The sequence below is a fragment of the Leptopilina heterotoma genome, unplaced genomic scaffold, assembly GCF_015476425.1.
Source record: "Leptopilina heterotoma isolate Lh14 unplaced genomic scaffold, ASM1547642v1 Lhet_89, whole genome shotgun sequence".
NCBI lineage: Eukaryota > Metazoa > Arthropoda > Insecta > Hymenoptera > Figitidae > Leptopilina > Leptopilina heterotoma.
The window spans coordinates 1,130,215-1,151,571 of NW_025111192.1; the positions used below are offsets into that span (position 1 = coordinate 1,130,215).

The following is a 21,357-nucleotide window of genomic DNA, read 5'->3' on the forward strand; positions in this document are numbered from 1 at the left end:
CCTAACCTCAAATAAGTACAACGTGAGTCAAGTAGTTGGTTATGTTTACTTTTTCAACTGATAATTAAGACACTTTAATTAATAAGCAACTTAGTGAAAATAAAGTAGTCATTATAACATAATTTTCTTCATTCCTCATTTTACTTGTCATTGTTCAGAACAATTTCGTAGATTTCGTATTATGAAACTATTCTGACTCACATTATCAGGACTGTCAGTCCTGTCAGTTTAGGTCGTTTAGGTTACATTTCAAGAAGGAATGATCAGACGAAAACTTGTGGGAAAACGCAAAACGTCATCAAAAATAATAGAGAAATAAATAGTTTCATAGTTTTTTAATTAAATAATAAATAATTTTAAGGACACAAAGTAATTGTTTATCATGATTGTGTCAAATTTGAGAAATCTCCTAAATGCAGGTAAGCAAATTGATAAGTAAACAATTAATAGTTTAGATTTTTAATTGCAAATATTCCCATCTTAAAAAATAGAATATTCCGTTATTTTCAGAATTATTAAAAAGTAATACACGAAAACGAAGAATATTGTTCGTATTAATTTCAATAGTAACAAAAATAAATGAAAAAAAAAAAATTACGAAACGCTCCTAACCTCAAAACGAAAATTTTTTATATTTAATTTTAAATTTCCAAACAGAAAATTAATTCTTTCAGAAATATTCTGTAAATATTCTTGTAAAAATAATCTTTAATTTTTAGTATTTAATAATACTAATAATATAATTTTAATATAATTTTGTTTTTTAATATTTATGTTAAATTTTATTACTTATATAAATCGTTATTTATCAAAATTATTTTCTTTCAGGGAATCAAAGTAATAATTACTTAGGATCCGTTCTAAGGACTATGGCCTTGGCTTCACAAGCTAAACATCATGAAAAAGAAAAGCCAAAGACTGCAATTTTGATGTTAAATATGGGTGGTCCGAGTAAATTGGAACAAGTACACGAATATTTATTGCGTATCATGACTGATCGTGATATGGTGCAAATGCCTTTTCAAAGGTTGAACATACAATAGTTTTCATAGCAAATTTTTCATAAAATAAACTAAGAAAATTAATATAATATATTAATTTTAGAGAAATATTATTTTTCTTCTCAAGCTCATATTGCTTTTAGGTTATTAAGTCTTTTTTTTAAATTTACAGCTTCCTAGCTCCAATGATCGCTAAAAGACGAACACCAGAAGTTATGGAAAAGTACAAAGAAATTGGCGGTTGTTCTCCAATTTTAAAATGGACAAACAAGCAAGGCGAACTTTTATGCGAACAATTGGACCAAGTATCGCCAGAAACGGCTCCTCATAAATATTACGTCGCCTTTCGATACGCTGATCCATTGACTGATGTAGCTTTGCAGGAGATAGAAATGTATGTTTATTTCATCTTTAAATTAAAATATTTAAAAATTAATTTTTTTAAAAAGGTTTCGTAAAATTGAATTGTAAATAAATAGATTTGAAAATTCTCAAAGAACTTAGTAATTAGTAAGAATAATAATTAATAAGAACTTATTAATTCAAAAATGATTAAAATTAATTGATTTAAACAAGAATTTTAGTTGAAAATTCTAGAAAATAATAATTGAATTAACCGTTTAAACTGAAATTTTTGAAAATCATAATTCCTGGGAAAAAATAATAACGATTAAATATTTATTTAAAAATGAAGTTATTGATAATAAGAGATTTTTTCAGGGACGGTGTTCAAAGGACAGTTATTTTCTCGCAATATCCTCAATACAGTTGTGCGACAAGTGGTTCTAGTTTAACGGCAATTTACAAATATTACAAAGACAGGTATAGTTGTAGAAATTACGTTATTAAAAAATTTTAGTAACTGAATGAATTAAATTTTACTTAATACCCTTTTTTCAGGGAAGACTTATTAAATGGAATGAAGTTAAGTGTTATTGATCGATGGAGTACGCATCCCTTGTTAGTCAAGGTTTTCGCCGAAAGAATTAAAGATGAAATGAAACATTTTTCTGAAGATGAACAGAAAGATGTGACAATAGTATTTTCTGCTCACTCACTTCCATTGAAGGTTAAAATTAAAATTACATAATCTTTTATTTACAGTTTTAATGGTCCTGAAGTTAGCGTCGACGCTTAGTGTCAAAAACTATTATTTGGGAGTTCTTGGAGATGAAAATGTCACTAATTTGACTTTTTTTAATTCATGGGAGTTAAAAAATGTTCAAAGCCCTTTGAAATACTGTTTCAATTATGCAAAAAAAATGGTTTTCGACGCTCAGCGACGACGCTAACTTCAGGGACTCGTTTTACAATTCGTTGAGCAATTTTCTGAAACTTGAAATAAGTATAAATTTTCTATAAATTCAGGCAGTGCAGAGAGGTGATCCATATCCTTCAGAAGTCGGCGCCACGGTTCAATTAGTAATGCAGGAATTAAACTTTTCGAATCCGTTTATCCTGACATGGCAATCGAAAGTAGGACCAGTGGAATGGTTAGCACCGTTTACGGACGATGCTATTAATTTATACACTAAAGTTCATAAGAAGAAGAATTTCATTCTGGTACCAATTGCCTTTGTTAACGAACATATTGAAACTCTCCACGAAATGGACATTGAGTTCTGTAAAGATATTGGCGAAAAGGTAAAACTATTTTTCTAATCACTACATATTCTCTAAAAACCTTTACTTTAATTAGTAATTATAATTATTTTTTATATTTCATTAGTAATTATAACTATTTTCTATATTTAATTAGTAATTATAACTATTTTCTATATTTAATCAGTAATTATAACTATTTACTATTTTTAATTGCGCTCTTTTTTCCATTAAATTTACAGTTGGGAATCAATATAAGAAGGGCGGCAGCACCCAACGATCATCCCATATTTATCAACGCCCTGACAGACATTGTTGCCTCGCATCTAAAATCCAATCGAAAAATTAGTCCAAAACTGTTGACGAGATGTCCTCATTGTACAAATCCAAATTGCGAAGAGAGCAAAAGTTGGTTTGCACGTATCTGTCAAGCTTAAATTGCAAACACGAAAATGAACGTTAAAGGTTATTAAATATTTTGCACTTATTTTTTGAATTTGAACAATGTTACATTTAATACGCACGGTAATTTGAGAAGTAATTTATTATTATCAAAGAGGAAAATTTTATTTCATCCAAATACATTTTTTCTTTCTCTGTAAATAAAATTTCTATGAATTAATTATTATATTTCACTTGAAAAACGTTTATGTCAAGATAAAGACGTGTTTGTTACAGAAAAACGTTTATATAAAGGCCAAGGCGATTTTATTATTGAAAAACGTTTTTATAAAGGCAAAGACGTCTTTATTATTGAAAAACGTTTATATAAAGACAAAGACTTTATTATTGAAAAATTGTATTTGATTCAAAAGGTATTTAAATGAAATAAACATTAATCAGAGTGGCCACATGTCAGGAAAGTTAGGAAAATGTCAGGACAACAAAATTTTTGTCAGTAAAGTCAGAAAAATGACCAAAAAAAAATTTTTTGTCAGGGAAATTAAGAAGATTGAGACTTTGTTCGACTTATTTTCAAAAAAAAAATTGTGAATTTGTCGACTTTTCTTCCAAATATTGCTAAAAAATATCACATTTTTTCGTATAAAATGCAACTTATATCGATTTTTAAAAAGCAAAAAATAACTGTAAACAAATCTTTTAAAAATTATTTTTGAATCAATTTTTTAAGATATAATTAAATTTTTCAAATATATCTGTAATAAAAATATTTTTGAATAATTGAAATTTTCTAAAATTTAATTGAAAATAATTAATTTTTTTTCAAGTATTTTGTTACAATTTTGGAAAAATCAACTTTTGAAGAATTTTAATTGCCAATTTTGAAAATAATTAAATTATCAAAAATGTTAATAAAAAATCTTTAAATGAAAAATTTAAAAATGAAATAATTAATGAAAATTAGCTTCTAATTTTGTTAAAATTCAATATTCTCAATTACATATTTCCGAAAATTGAAATACACACAAACAATAATATTTTAGAAATTATTTTTAACATTTTGGAGAAAAAAATCATGTTAAAAATTTTTACTTAAAATTCACGAAACAATTAATTAGTTTTTTTAAATTATACAAAAATTCTTTTAAAAAATTCAATTATTTTCAAAAAATTAGGTACATTAAAATATTTTTAAAAACTAATTCTTAGAATTCTTTTATCAAAATAAATAAAAATTTATAAAAATTTACTTTTTTAGACTTATTAAACAATTATAAATATTTTTAATTAAAATTCTTTACAAATTTGATTATTTTTGTTTATATTTTTCAAAAATTCAATTATTTTAAAATGATTTTACCAAATTTCAATTGTTTGGAATTTTTTCAATTGTATATATTATTTAAAAATCTATTATCTTTCAAAAATTATTGAAAAATATTTTTCAAAAAATTAATTGTAAGAATTTCGTTATTAGAATTTTTCGAAAATATTTTTTAAGAAAAAAAAACACGTACAGTTTCAATTATTATAAAAAAATTGAGTTTTTGTATTTAAATAATTTAATTCTAGAAGAACTTTCGAAAAATGATTTTAAATAATTGACTTATATAAAAATAATTGAATTCTAGATGAACTATCAAAAAATGATTTAAAATAATTGAATTCTAGAAAAACTTTCGAAAAAAGATTTAAAATAATCGATTTAGAAATGAAGTTTAGTTGAAAATTGTAGAAAATAATTGAATTCACGTAGGGTTACAATTATAATTTTTAGAAATTATTAAAATACATAAATTTTACTTATTTTTCGTAATAAACTTTTATATTTTCTTGTAAAAAGAATTTTGTCAGGGAAAATAATTTTAATGTCAGTAAATTGTCAGGAAAATGTCAGGGAAATTGATAAACTAAAAATTGTGACCACCCTTATTATTGAAAATCGAGAATTTAATTCAAAAGGTATTTGGATGAAATAAACATTAAATTGATAATTAAGTTTTGTAATAAAAAAAAATCGGTATGAATGGAATTTACAAAATATGATTAAAAGTAAAATATGGTTTTGTTAGATATTTTCTAGAATTTATTGTGATAAAAAAATATATATGTTTTTATTAAAGAATTCTATTCTATTTATACTACACAATTAACAAAGGCTATTAAATTTTTGAAATTTTATATAATTTCTAATATAACAGTTATACTTATTGGAATGATTTTATTACAGGATGAATCATAAAGAATCCACAGTGTGTGTCTGTGTGTGTATAATATTGGATAATAAAATGTCAAATTTGAAATTGCCGGCAATAAGTAGAAATTCCCGCCATCAGATGTCGTTGTTCCTATATAAACTAGGTTTATCAGCGAAAATCAGTTCAGTTCAGTAAATATGCTGTGGTAGGAGAAACGTGAATGTGATGGCGGCTAGAGTCCGCTTGAAGATGAAATGCGGCAAAGCATTGTCCTTCGTATTTCTCGTGATAGTGTGCTTTGTGAATATGGTGTGTTGTATATTTGAACATAGACACTGTAATCATCGACATCCGCAAGTTCATGAGGTGAGTCTCTCTTTTTTTTTTTTTTAATTATCTATGAAAATAAGTATCAAAGGAAGTTCAAGAGCAAATTCTAACCTATATTTTTCTATAACTGTGTTTCTATTTTTCATGTCAGACACGCCGGCACCAATCTGCCCTCTTTTCCCCCTTTAATATTTTTTCCCCTTTTTTATTCTACTCTTTTTTTTATTTCTTTGATTTGATACATTTCATTCATTTTATTCATTTCATTCATTTGAATGTATCAATCAAAACAAATGAGAAAATGAATCATGGTTCGTGTTCATTGAAAGGAAAAACAAACATTTGCTCTGAAACAATACTTGAACAAATGCACATAACAACAATTAATGATAAAAAAAATAATATCGATGTTTTTTTAAAGGATAATATTCATTCGGGTGAAAATGATTAATTGTCACGTGCAGGTTTCTCTCATTTGTGTTAAAGACAGTGTAGTCTAAAAGTATTTTTAATTGTTTTTAAATGATTATTTCGTCAAAATTAATTAAAATTAATTACTTCGTTAAGTAATTAATATGCTTTGTTTATTACGTTCGTGTTTTTTTGTAATATTTTAAAAATATCCAAAGTAGAAAAAAACGACGAATTTTTTTATACGATTTTACGAAAACATTTTTGGATTAGATAATTGTAGTTATGGAGCTCAGTTAATTAAGTTGAGTTTATTTTATTAATACAATTTTCCAATCTAAGAAAAGTTACTCAGATTTTATGTCTTTCGCTTAATAATACTTTCGGGCTGTCAACGAGTTTAAATTTTTAAAACACGTGTTTCGAAGTGGATCACGTGACTGGAAGATGAAGATAAATATATAATACTCAGTTAATAATATAAATATAAGAATTTATATTCTTATAATTTTTTTTAACATTACAAGTTATAAAATTATTTTTTAATTATGACAATTTAAAATCTTTCAAAATTATAATCCCCATAAAATTTGTATTTCTAACCTTTTTGGTATATTTTTTTTACTCCTTTTAATTTTTATTTTTTTATAGAAAAATTAATTCCGTATTAAAAATCTATTTTTATATTCAAAAATTAGTTCATAACCAGGGTTGCCATAGGTCAGGGAATTCAGGGAATTATTTTTAAAAATTTCAACAAAATTCTTGGCAAAATTTCAATTATTTTCTTAAATTTTTCTGCAATGATTTTCAATATTTACTATTTTAATCAAATTTTCCAAAAGACTTCAGTTATTTAAAAAACATTTTGATAAAATTATACGCAAATATTTAATTATTTTCATAAATAATAAAATTTAACAAAAGAATCCAATTAGTAAAAAAAATATTGGTAAAATTCTATCTAAACATTTAATTACTACCTATATCAAAAATAATAAAATTTCCACAGAAATTCATTTCTTTTTAATACAATTTTAATCGAATTCCTGGAAAAATTTTATTATTTTTAAAAATTTTATTATAATTCGTCAAAAAAGAATTTAATTATTTAAAAATATCTTGGTAAAATTCTTTATGTGAATTAAATTTTTAGAAACATTTTATTATTCTATAAATTATTTATTTTTGTATTCAAAAGTAATAAAATTTTTCGCAAAAATTAAATTTTGTTAAAAAATTAAAAAAAAAATCGCGTCAAAATTTCAATTATCTTTATAAATAATAAAATTCTTTTGCAAAATTCAATTATTTTCAAAAGAATTTTAATAAAATTCTTTGCAAAATTTCAATTATTTTAAAAAAATTTTAATAATATTCTACGCAAACATTTAATTATTTTTATTAATAATAAAAATTTTACAGGAATTTAATTATTTACAAATTTTTCATAAATTTCTTCTCGATAATTCCATCATTTTTATAAATAAACAAATTTTTTACGGAGATTCAATTATTTTCATTAAATAATAAAATTATTTATACAGGAATTTAATTATTTTTAATATCTTCTGTAATCAATATTCTAAACAATTCAATTATTTAAAAAAAAAAAAATTCTAAAAATTCAATTATTTAAGAAAATTATAATAAAATTCGTTGAAAGAATTCAATTTTGTTTTGTAAATTATAAAATTCTTCGTAGGATTTCAATTAGTTTTAATGCACGTTTAATTGAATTCTTCAAATAATATTATAATTCTTAAAAATTTTATTAAAATTGCTCGAAAGAAATCAATTATTTAAAAATTTGTTGATAATCTGAATTTTCCATACTTTTAACTGACAATTATATTGTGTAGAATTAATTTTAAAAAAATGTAATTTAATTTTTTTTAAAAATTATTTCAAGTTTTTATTTTCTAATATTCATTTGAAGAATTTCCGAATAATCGATGAAGTTTCTTAAAAAAATTGAATTGTAAACAAAAAATGGATTTGAAAATTCTGAAAGAATTTTGTCGAAAATTGTTAGAAATATTAAAGAAGAATTTTTAGTTAAAAGTTGTAGAAAATAATAATTGAATTGAAATGATGAAAATAATTTTGAATAAGTTACAGCAGTAACAATATTCTTATAATATAAAAAATAATGATTTTATCGCTCGGTCATCTTTAATTATTATAAAAGTTGTCAAATTTCAAAAAGATTTGAATTAGAAATGTTAGAAAATCTAAATTCCTATGAATCACAAGTTTTGAACGTTAAAATGAACGAAATATTTTGTATTAAAAATATTTTCATAAATTATTGATTCGAATTAAAATTTAAAACTTAGATTCTACATTTAAAAACTTTAAAAATTAATTTTTTTGATAGTAACTCAAAATTATTTTCATAAAAATTGAATTTGAGGAAGAAATAAATAAATTTCGTTCATTTGAACGTTCAGAACTTTAGGATCATAAATTCCTATGGAAAAAATAATGATTAAATTATCTTTCGCATAGACTTTTCTCGCCTGGGTATTTCACTTTTATTAATAGAATAAATTTTTTAATAAGATTGAATCTATTATATTCGTTAAATGATAATTAGGGAAAGAGGCGAACAATAGAGATCTGTTTTATGTAGTGAAAAAAGATGTAACAGGGCATGGAGAAATGTTGTGATGATCATTCTGAATATTTATTCTAACCTTTCATTGTTACATCTTAGATGGAGAGTTTTAAATGGTAATTAACGATTTGCGACTGATAATATCGTAAATTCAAGTATGGAATAGTTTACATTTGAAATATAATTAGCATAGATTGTTATTTTGAAAAAAAGAACTTTTCGAAATGTTAAAATATGCGGATGCATATTCGTAAATTACTTCGCGTGGTATCGATTTTTTAATTCTGGTTGGATACATTCTGCATAGCCTGAAATACCCGCATAACAATCTTATTAATTAGTTTCAATGTATTTTATACGAAATAATTAATTATTGTATAATTATTATCGCATAATTGTTATCGTATAATTGTTATCGCATAATTGTTATCGTATAATTATTATACAGTATGAATACTAATCTCTAATTTTATTATATTTTATAATAATTATCGTAAAATTGTTATCGTATAATTATTATATTTTATAATTCTTATCGTACATTTATTATTTTATAATTATTATCATATAATTAGTCAATAATTATATTTCATATAACTATTATATCGATTTTCGTTTTACTCTAAATTTGAATTAGTGGCTGACTTTTTACTTTTTAATTAGTAAACTTTACTAATAAATTAGTTGAAATTATCATAGTAAAATTTACTAATTAAATTGTTAAATAAAAAATAAATTAAATAATAAATTAATTGTGGAAGAATTTACTAAATATTTAATAAATTAAATAAAAAAAAATTAAGTGATTGAATAAATTAGTGGAAATTATTATTTATTAGTAAAATTTACTAATTCAATTGCAAAAAAATCAGTCACTAATTCAAATTTAGAGAATTTGTGAATTCTTTTTGAGACTATTTTCAATTTGCAGACTTGATTGAAATCTCTATATTATTATATTTAACGTTTAGACGCTGACTTTATTTTCCATAGAAGAGTAAAATTTAAAATGTTTTATTTCTCAGAAGGTTTCATTATTCTTCATATTTTTTATGAAACTTTGTGTGATCGCTTTGCAATGGTGTTGTCCTATACTTGTGGTTTTTCTTTGCAATATACTTATATTAACCAACAAGTATTGCCAACAATATTACACAATATCTTCTTCGACGATGAGGTTAGATGCCATTCACTTCAACAACCAGTAATTTATAATGTGACAATTATGTCAAAAAAGAGTAAAAACAGGATCGTAATCCAGTGGAGCATAAAAAGTGTTATACTCTGCATTTTAAATTATAAACGTATATATGAATCGTTTCTTGCGGCTTTTAGTCAAAAACTTTCCTTTTGGTTTTAGTCTATAATGTTTTTTTTTGAGATATTTTGCAGGAACAAAATGTATGGTCAGAGATTATCAAATAAATCTTTTCTGTCTACGTAATAGGTCATCGTCGTCGTCGTTTTCTTTTTTTTATTATTATTATAAAGGTTGACAGTATTTGAAAATATTTTATTATAAAAAATAATGAACATGCATTTAAAAAAAATTATTTGATTAAAATAACAGATTATTTGTCTATAGTATCAAATAAATATTTACTGAAATCAAATAATTTTTATTTAAGAAGGGTTGCTACGCAACCTGGAAACCTGGAAATGTCAGGGAATTTTATAAACCTTGAAAAAACCTGGAAAAGTCAGGGAATTTTTTATTGAAATCCTGGAAAATTGTTGTTTCCTAAAGTTATTGTGTTTTTTCTTGAAATCTAATTTCACTTAAATAATTCAAAATTAATTCAATTTTAAAAGAATTGCGTTTACAATATTTATAAGTAGATGAACTTTTCAAAAGATTTTGATTTAAAATTTTGTAAAATTTCATTTTTAAATGAATTTAATTAGAAAATTTTTTAAATATATATATATATATATTTAATTGTTTATTAAAAATAATGGATTTATAGAAGAATTTTTTGTTAAAAACACTAAGACAAATTGAATTTTGAAGCAATTACAATAATAATTGCAGAAATTCAATTATTTTCAAAAGTAGTAGGTAAAATTCTTCTCAGAAATTCAATTATATTCAAAAATTGTCATAAAATTCTTGCCAAAATTTTAATTATTTTCAAAAACTTTCCTCAATTCAATGATTTTTAATATCTACTACTTTAATGAAAATACTTAAAAGAATTCAATTATTTACAAAGTATTTTCATATATTATTCAATTATTTTCATAAATAATAACATTTTTTACAGGGATTCAATTGTTTTTCATAAATAATAAAACTCAATGCCAAATTTTAATTATTTTTAATACAATTTTCATCAAATTTCTCGAAAAATACAATTATTCTTAAAAATTTTATTAAAATTTGTAAGGAGAATTCAATTATTTAAAAATTTGTTGATAAAATTCTTTATGAAAATTAAATTTTAAGAAACATTCAATTGTTTAATAAAATATTTAGTTTTGTAGTTAAATACTTAAATTATTGTAGAATTTTCTAATAAATATTGATTTAAAAATGAATTTCAAATTTTCAAATTAAAATCTTTGAAAATTTGAACTTTTCACGTTTTTAATTAAGAATTCTATAGAATTAATTTTACTTAATAAGTTTAATGGAATATTTTAAAATTATTTTCAAAAACTTTCCTCAATTCAATAATTTTTAATATCTACAACTTTAATAAAAATTTCTAAAAGAATTCAATTAGTTAAAAAAAATTTTAATATAATTCTACGCAAACATTTAATTATTTTCATAAATAATGAAAATTTTACAGGAATTCAATTGTTTACAAAGTATTTTTATATATTATTGAATTATTTTCATAATTAATAACATTTTTCACATGGTTTTAATTACTTTCATTGAGTTTTAACTTATTGCTGAATTTCAAATATTTTAAATAGAATTTTAATAAAATTCCTCGAAAAAAGTTATTATTCTTAAAAATTTTATTAAAATTTATCAAAGAAATTTAATTATTTTAATAACCTTTGCTACAATTTATTTATTAGAATTTAAGTATTATTTTCAATACATTTTTAATTAAATTTCATTAAAGGATAAAATTATTTTCAAAAATTTTAATGAAATTCTTTGCCTAACAATTCAATTTTTTTCAAAATAATTTTAATAAAATTCTTGGCAGAAATTGAATTATGTTTAAAAATTTACAAAAATTCTCGTCAAAATTTCAATTATCTTTATAAATAATAAAATTTTTCTCTGAAATTCAATTATTTTCTAAAATTGAAATAAAATTCTTGTCAGAATTTCAATTATTTTTAATACAATTTTCATCATATTTCTCGAAAAATATAATTATTCTTAAAATTTTTATTAAAATTTGTTGATAATATTCTTTATGAAACTTCAATTTTAAGAAACATTCAATTGTTTAATAAAATATTTATTTTTATAGTTAAATAATTGAATTCTCGTAGAAATTTCTAATAAATATTGATTTAAAAATGAATTTCAAATTAAAATCTTTGAAAATTTGAACTTTTCATAATTTTAATTAAGAATTGTATAAAATTAATTTTTCTCAATAAGTTTAATGCAATTTTTTTTTAATTATTTGAAGTTTTTAATTTCTAATATATTTAATTAAAGAATGTCAGAATAATCGAAATTTCGTAAAATTTGATTGTAAATAAAAGAATTTGAAAAATAATAAATAAAATAATAATAATAATAATAATAATTAAAATTATTTGATTCAAGTAAATATTTTTTCATTAAATAAACGAATCGATCTATTTCATTAGTCAAAAGTGAGACTAATTAATAAAATTGGCCAATAAAATTTGCTAATTTAAAAGTAAATAGTCAGTCAGTAATTCAAATATTAGTAAACATTTTTATACTATTTCAAATTTAAAGAGTAAAAAAATTATAAAAATATTTTACTCTAAAAATTATAATAATATTTTACTCTAAATATTGTAAAAAAATGTTTTATTCATAAAAATTATAAAAATATTCAATAATATGCATTATTAGGGATTTTGTTAGTGGAAATCGAGACAAGTTGTTTAAATGATGACATTCAATAATAATTGATCCGATTGAAAATTATTTACTTTGTTATTATGTCGCCATTGCTAGCGTTACGCTTTCTTGTAATAACTCTATAGGAATACGTATTTCACACTTAAATTTCACTTTACACAATATTTTGATAAAACGATTAAATTAAGTATAATATTAAGTATAAAAGCCATAAATTAATGTGCAATTATACTGTAAGAAAAAAAAATTTTTTTTCTACAGTTAATGTTTAATTTATGAATTCTTATCTAACTATATTGAAAACCGACAGTTTTAAAATACCTCCTGTTTTGTAATTAATATTATTTTTAAAGAAAAAAAAACTATTTCGTAAATTTTCCTAAAGAGAATAATTAGAAATGGTTCTTTTTTTCTTTCGATAGATTTATTAAAAGAATTTTCGTGTTTTAAAAATACTTTTTAGCTTTTTTTTCGTTTTCTTAAACTATTTCGTAAATTTTCACAAAATGTTTTTCTTTTCAATATTGAAAGTGAGGGATATTTTATTAAAAATGAATTTTTACAAAGTGCATTGGATCATGTAAATTAAGTTGGTAAAAAGTAGTTAAAAGTTAAAATGTTGATTTAAGTTTCACTTCGTGGTCTAGTTATTAAATAAGAGAAAAAAAAACTTGTTGGGAATAGAGAATTTATGAGTGTGTATATTATAATTAAAATTTGTCAGTTTTGGCATTTTTAAATTTCAATTAATTAGTAGAGGGTAGTTATGATCTTGCCCTCTTGATCCTTAATCCAATTATTTGTTTCAATATATTAGATATTTGTTCATTAATAGTTAGTTTATGCAAATTGAGTAGGCAACGAACGGTAATTTTTGCTGAAGCAATGATAGAGTATAATTGGCAGTTTCTTAAATCGTTTGGTAGCGAAAGTACATTTTTTATTGCTCATCGTCACGGTCTTTTCTTTAATGCATTGTATTATTTCAATATTATATGCAGTTAAATGACAAAACTTTTTTTTTTCTTCCTAGTGGTCGTTTCACAAAAAAAAGCTTTGAGAAAAAATCAATTATTTTTTTCCCCCACTGGCTATGAAAGAAAATCATTGATTTCAATCTTCTTTGTTTTATTCATTATTTTTTCTTTTTTTATTTTGTTACTTTGTTCTAATTTTATTCTTTTATTTATGTTTTCTTTTCTTTATTTTTTCCTTTTTGTTTTTACTCTAAAACTTATTATCATCAATATTAATACTACCACTAAAGGTATTTTTCGACACTAACATTAAAAATAGCAGAGAAACAACACTTTTTTTTCCTTTTATTGTCTCTTCAAATGATTCAAAGTCACGTTAATTCACTGCATTTTTATTTTTACTGCAGTGCAGCGTATTTAGAAAGTAGCTTAATGTTATTAATATAAAAATTTTTAATTAGTCATTTTCTGTGAAAAAGCTATGAATTATTATCGAATATTACGTAATAAATATTCAACTATATTCTATATAGTAAAAATTTATCTATAATTAGGGGTAATTAATTTTCCTATTAAATAGTTGTCAAGAAAAAGAAAAACGATATGGAAAAAAGTTAAAACATTATAAGTTTTTCATGCATTGTATTTCTATCGAAGATAAATCTCAATTATTTTTTACTTATTAACCTTTATTGAGTTTCATTAAAGTTAATTGCTGTTTTTATATTTTTCTGCAATAATAGGTTAATGGAAAATCATTACAATCCTTATTCTGTAATATAAGACTTTTTGTTGGAAAAATAAAAGAATTTATCAAGATCGTTAAAATAATGAAAAGAAGTTTATATCATTTTTATTGAATATATATGGATATTTTTGTAACAATGTAGAAAATCATTCTATAAATTATACAAGATTCAGAGAATAATTTCTGTGAACAATTAACGAAATTCTGGTTTTTTCATTATTTTCGAAAATTACCGATTGCAGTGAAATTTGAAATTTTGTTTCGTAACTTTATAATTGGATTTTTGATACTTGATGCAATATTATTACAATCAAATTTTAAATTCAAAGAAACAAATTAATTTCGTTCCCTGAAGTTCCGAACTTTTATGTGAACGACAATATTTTTATTTCTTTTAATTTGAATTTTACTTCAAAATTATTGTTTTTTAAAATAAAAATTTTTTTAAAATATTGAAGTACGAAACAATATTTCGTTCATTTGAAGGTTCAAAAATTTAGGAATTAAAATTCAAAAATTAGTTACATTTTTTAATAAATTTAATTATTAAAAATCATGGATTTATAGAAGAATTTTAGTGGAAAACACAAAAAATTAAATTTTAGAGAAGTTACAAATGTTTGAAAAAATTCAATTATGTTCAAAAATTTTTGAAAATTCTTATCAAAATTTCAATTATTTTTAAAAATATAATAAAATTCTTCTTCAAAATTCAATTATTTTCAACAATTTCTATAAAATTCTAAGCAAATATGAAATTATTTTTATAAATAATAAAAGATTCATATAAGAATTCAACTGTTTACAAATTTTACATAAATTTCTTCGCAATAATTCAATTATTTTTATAAATAATAAAATATTTTACAGAGCGATTCAATTATTTTCATGAATAATGAAACTCTTCATAGAAATTTCAATTATTTTTAATACAATTTTTTCAGAATGTGAATTTTTCTTTATGTGAATTTAATTTTAGAAAACATTCATTTATTCAATAAATTATTTATTTTTGTATTTAAATAATTGAATTCTCGTACAATTTTCTGAAAATTTATTAAAAATTGAATTACCGTTTAAATTTTAGATAATAATTCAATATTCACAATAATTCAATAAATTAAAAGCATTATAGCATGAATTTTTAGAAATAATTGAATTTTGAAAAAGTTTAATTGAAATTATTTTAAGTTTTTATTTTCTAAATATTTAATTAAAGAACTTTCAAATAATCAAAATTTCGTAAAATTGAATTGTAAACAAATGGTTTTGAAAATTTTCTAATCTAGGAACTTTTGCAAAAATTATTAAAAATAATTGATAACTGTTAATTTATTTCATTCGAAGAATTTTAATAAAATTTTTGAAATTAATTACGAGGAATTAACTTAAAATCGTATTATAAATAATTGATATTCTGTAAAGAATTTTATTATTAAAAAAATAATGAAAGTTTCGCAACGAATTTTTATTTAATTTTTAAAAAAATAATTGAAATCTTATGACGAATATTATTATTTATGAAAATAATTGAATTCTTGTAACGAATTTTATTACATTTCTTTTAAATAATTGAATTACTACAGAAAATTATTCTTTTTGAAAATAATTGAATTCTTGGGAAGAATTTTATTAAAATTAAAAAAAAAATTTCTGAAGAATTTTTTATGATAAATTTTGAAAATAATTGAATTCTTTTAAGGAATTTTAATAAAACTTTTTAAAATAATTACATTTTTCGGGGGAATTCATTTAAAATTGTATTAAAAATAATTATAATCGTGCGATAATTTATATTATTTATGAAAATAATTCAATTTCTGCGAAGGATTTTACTGTAATTTTTTTAAACAATTGAATTACTGCAGAAAATTTTATTATTTCTAAAAATAATTGAATTTTTGAGTGTAATTTCATTAAAATTTTTGAAAATAATTACATTTTTCGAGGATTTTATTTTAAATTGTATTAAAAATAATTGAAATTCTATATGAAAAATTTTATTATTTATGAAAATAATTGAATTCTTACAACGATTTTTATTACATTTTTTAAATAATTGAATTGATGTAAAAAAGTGTATTACTTGTAAAAATATTTTAATTCTTTTCTATGGAAAAATAATAATGATTGAATATTTATTAAAAAACGAACTTAGTGATGTTTTCGAATAATTTTACAATTAGAGAACTTTGTAAATAATTGTAATTGAACATTTTTTTGAGTATCTAATAATTTTTAGAGTGAATCAGAATAATATTTAGGTTCAGGGAAAAATTAAAATCAGTTAGGAAAAAGTCTGGAAATTAGGGAAAAGTCAAGGAAAATGAAAATTAATTTTTTGTGGCAAGCCAGTATAATAAAATTCATTTGAACTTTTAGAATTTTTGGAACATTATTAATCAAAGTTTGATATCAATGTACGCACACTTGATAAATAACAATTAAATTCTTATACGTAGTACACTTTACCTTTTTTATGCTCTATTTTCTCACGATGCGCAGTTACCCATAGAATATAAACACGCAACTTATATATTTTTTCTTTCTTTCTAAAGATGATAATATTTAAATTATTCATCAGATTGTAATTTACAGTTATAACCCAATTTTTCTTCTCTCTCGTATTGGAATCATTTAAATAAACGATCTCTAGAACAAAAATATTTGAAAAAGGTTGAATATCAAATCGGTAAATGAAAATTTAATGCTTCATTTGCTTTAATCTTTATTTCATCACTTTTGATGAAATAAATATTGATACAGTTCAGCTAAAAGAGCTGAAGCTCTAAATTTGAAATAGTTCCTCATTTACTCATCAGTAGTCAGTTGTTTAAATTTGAGGTATAGATGCACTTTGTTAGACGAAAATAGATTTTAATGTCGTCAAGATGAATTTTTTTTCTCCTGTTTACTAAAAAGTATATTCTGGTAATTTTCCTAAAAGTGCTACTTTTGAACATGGATTTAAAAATTTATTTTTTTTTTTTTGAAAACGGTTAATTATTAGAGAGTAGATTTTATAAAATGAATCAAGAAATCAAAAATGGAATCACCCATTTATATTTTTAAAGAAAATAACGAATAGTAATTTAAGTCAATGTTTTTATGATTTTTGTAACATTCCTCTACTTGTTTTCTTTTTTTTTCCTTTCTTTATAAGCTACTTTCATTTGAGTAATAGGATTAAAATGCCATTATTTTTAAAAATATTTTAAAATATAATGTATAGTATGTTACATTAAGATATAATGTTGTAAAATGTGGTTATTTTTCTAAAGAGAAAAATGTCATATTTTTTTAAATAAGTTTCATATCATGACATTTCTTATATTAAAAAAAAAGTCATTTGGTACCGGTATGAAAGATATGTACATAAATTATTTTTTAATTATATATTTGAAATACAAAATGAGAACATTTTGCTTTTCTGCTATATTAACAAGCTTTTTAAAAGTAGAATTAAAATCGTATTTAATTTTTCCGATGTCAGAAACATAGTTGTTGATCTTTGTAGAAGAAAATATATGACTATCCTTCCAATCATGTTGCACAATAAGATTATAATTACAATCTCTTGAAAGGTGGTTTTTAAACTAGAAATGCTGATCAAAGAAGAAAAGTATTCTTTCGGATGTTTTCTGTGTGTAGAACAATTGTTAAGCAAATTACAAGACGGAAACTGGAAATCTTTATGCATTACTGATGTAACTTTGTTTGAAAATCGTCAGCTTTGTTACGTTTCTTTTTTTTCTTTTTTTCTTTTTTTCTTTTTTTTTTTTGACGTTTAGATATGAAAAATAGAAAGTAATACGTATTGGTTATGTACTTTCTCATAAATATAAGTTTACATAAATTTTATAAAACCCCGAGAAAACATATTAACTGTCATGTAAATTGATTTGTTAATATGCACAAGCTGTGAAAATTCTTTGCTCTTTTATAATAATTAATAATTGTTATTGCACAAAAAAGTTTAAAAGGTGAAGAAACTTGCAAATATCAGACGTAGATTTCATATTTGTTGAACAATAAGTTGTATATCATTTTTTTCTTTCGTATAAAGATTAAATGATAAATATTAATTCGCAGTTTTTGGAAGGATGTCAAATTGAGACAAAAAAAATGTATCAAAACTTTGCATCGCAACAATTTTGATACGTTTTTTGTTTCAATTTGATATCTAAGCAAGAATTCAATTATTTTCATAAATAATAAAAATCAGCGAAAAATTTCAATTATTTTCAATACAATTTTAAATTGATTAATTGAAAAATTCAATTATTTTCACAAATAAAGTTTTCCAGAAGAATTCAATTATTTAAACTAACATTTTCATAATATTTATTATATTTCGAAAAAATCAATTATTTATAACAATGTTTATAAAATTCTTATGAAGAATTCAATTATTTTCAACAATAACCAAATTTTTCACAGAAATTAAATTCTTTTTAAACATTTTAATAAAATTTTTCGCAATAATTCAATTATTTTCATAAATAATAATAAAATTCTTCTCAGGAATTCAATTATTTTTGAAAATTTTAATCAAATCCTTTGGAACTATTCAATTATTATTTTCATAAATAATAAAATTCATCGTAGGATTTTAATTATTTTTAATACAATTTTACAGGAATTGCACAAAAAATGTAATTATTCTTAGAAATTTCATTTCAATTCCTCGAAAAAAACAATTATTTAAAAAAATGTTTTTTAAAATTCTTTGTAAGAATTCAACTATGTTCATAAATAATAAAATTTATCGCAGGATTTCAATTATTTACAAATAGTTTAATAAAATTGCTCAAACGAAATAAATTCGTTTAAATACAATTTTAATTAAATTTTTTTGAAATAATTCAATTATTCTTTTAGATTTAAAATTTTCCCAAGAATTCAATTATTTACATAAATACTTCGACGATAGAATTCAATTATGTCGATAAATAGCAAAACTATTCCCGAAAATTCAATTATTTTGAGGCATTTTAATAAAATTCTTTGGAAGAATTCAATTATTTTCATAAATAATAAAATTCATCGTAGGATTTCAATTATTTTTAAAAATAATAAATTTCTTTTTGTAAATTCAATTATCTTACACACAATTTTAATTAAATTTTTTTTAAAAATAAATCAATTATTCTTTTAGATTTTAATTAAATTATTCTCAAGAATTCAATTATTTACAGAAATAATTCTTTTCAAGAATTCAATTAAGTCGATAAATAACGAAATTACTCCCAAAAATTCAATTATTTTGAGGCATTTTAATATAATTCTTTGCATTATTCAATTATTTTCATAAATAACAATATTCATCACAAAAATTCAATTATTTTTAAAAATAATAAATTTCTTCTTGTAAATTCAATTATTTTAAATACAATTTTAATTAAATTTTTTTGAAATAATTCAATTATTCTTTTAGATTCTAATAAAATTCTTACATAAATTCAATAAAATAAATTCAATTATTTACATAAATAATTCTTAAAAAAATTCAATTTTGTCGATATATAACAAAATTATTCTCGAAAATTGAATTATTTTAGGAAAAATTGAATTTTGATATTTGCAGAAAAACTGAATTTAATTTTTCAATAGCTACTTTTTAAAAATTAATTATCGTGTGCGAAGCCTGGTAATCGTACGAATTTATAAAATGTAGGTATCAGTATCATTATCAATTCAATGTTAAAAATTCCAAAAAACAAGTTTCACGTGAACAAAATGTATACATAAATATTCAATCTACTTGGAATTTTTGATTAAAATAATCACGTTTTTATTCTGAAGGTAAACATTTATAATTAAAAAAATTAAAAAGCAAAATATTTAATTGAAAGTAATTTAAAACATAATTGCGAAGAATTTAAAAAAATGTTTCCTACAGATTGCCAATGATGAAATTGAATAAAATATTTTTGTAATTCAAGGAAAAAAACGATCAACATTTATATTAATTGCTATATCAATAAAACATTGAGTGCCTCTAATCTAAGCCACTGGACACGCATAGCAATAATCTTTATGAATATGTTTATAATTTCTTTTATTTTCTCAGCATAACTAGACTAATGATGGAAAAAGAATCTTAAACATTAAACCTGAATTTAAAATAGTAGCTGATACTCGTTTACACGATATTATAAAACATCCTACTTTTGCAAACTAGGTTGCCGAGTTTAAGTTTCTTGGACAGCTCATGAAATCGAAATTCTTAATGTGCGATCATCACAAATTCCCCTCCTACGATATATATTTAAAAACATTTTCTGCCGCAAATTTAAACGATGCTAAGAAATTATGTATAAAATGAGAAGAAACTTTTGAATGATTAAAAGTTTTCAAACAATTCCAATATGGTTTATTTATAACTAATTTACTTCCTATATAAGAAGTTATTTATGAGGATTTCATTGCAGAAATAAAGTTATATAAAATGTCTTAAATAAAAATAAGTCTTACTCTAACAAATTACTTGAAAATTACCCAGATTACCTGCGTAGTTAAATTGTTTAAGTTAGTTTGTTGAAAAATAGAAAAAAAAACTTTGCACACAATGGTTATATTTAAAGTCGCTGAACTTGCGAGAAGAATTATTACACTACTTACTGAAAACCGATTGTTCGCACGCTTTCAATGACACTAATTCTTTTCCTTCTGTTCCGTCATGTTCACTTTCACTTGAAAAAGATGCTCTGAATAGAAAATGCTTACACGAAATAAGTATCTTCCCATGTCTTTTTGTATAGTTCGATATAGATCAATATTAATATTATGCAGGTAAATAAATATAATACAGTCTCGGAAATTTGAATTCATGAGAAATGTTTTTTTTTCTTTCAAAATATGTAGACTTTCTAATGAGAAAATTTCCTAATTAAGAAAAGGATTATTTTAATAAGTATTCCGTTAATACTCAATCTGTTTACATTCGAATCTTTTTTGCGACTGAATTCTAGTCTTGAGAGTTTGATTTTAAAAACTGAAATTTACCTAATCTAGTTCAGACCTCGGAACCTA

General features: G+C 21.6%; 2 protein-coding genes across 3 annotated transcripts in view; both read left to right on the forward strand.

The window, feature by feature from the left end:
• Positions 1-216: 216 nt before the first annotated feature.
• LOC122511671 (ferrochelatase, mitochondrial) lies at positions 217-5,334 on the forward strand. 2 transcript variants are annotated; one of them, XM_043627075.1, is made up of 8 exons: positions 217-419; positions 829-1,027; positions 1,174-1,395; positions 1,722-1,823; positions 1,902-2,070; positions 2,370-2,645; positions 2,846-3,068; positions 5,236-5,334. In XM_043627075.1, exons 1-7 carry the CDS (start codon positions 383-385, stop codon positions 3,038-3,040), a joined length of 1,200 nt encoding a protein of 399 aa, XP_043483010.1. In that variant the 5' UTR covers positions 217-382; the 3' UTR covers positions 3,041-3,068; positions 5,236-5,334. The 2 variants fall into 2 exon arrangements, with proteins under 2 accessions (XP_043483010.1, XP_043483009.1); XM_043627074.1 differs by lacking the exon at positions 5,236-5,334 and having other exon boundaries at positions 2,846-3,608.
• Positions 5,335-5,407: 73 nt separating this feature from the next.
• LOC122511670 (leishmanolysin-like peptidase) overlaps positions 5,408-21,357 on the forward strand; it is a 107,697-nt gene continuing 91,747 nt past the window's right edge. The window contains exon 1 of the mRNA XM_043627073.1: positions 5,408-5,569. Coding sequence (XP_043483008.1) covers positions 5,429-5,569 — 141 coding nt within the window. The 5' untranslated portion in view covers positions 5,408-5,428. The remainder of the gene's footprint in view (positions 5,570-21,357) is intronic.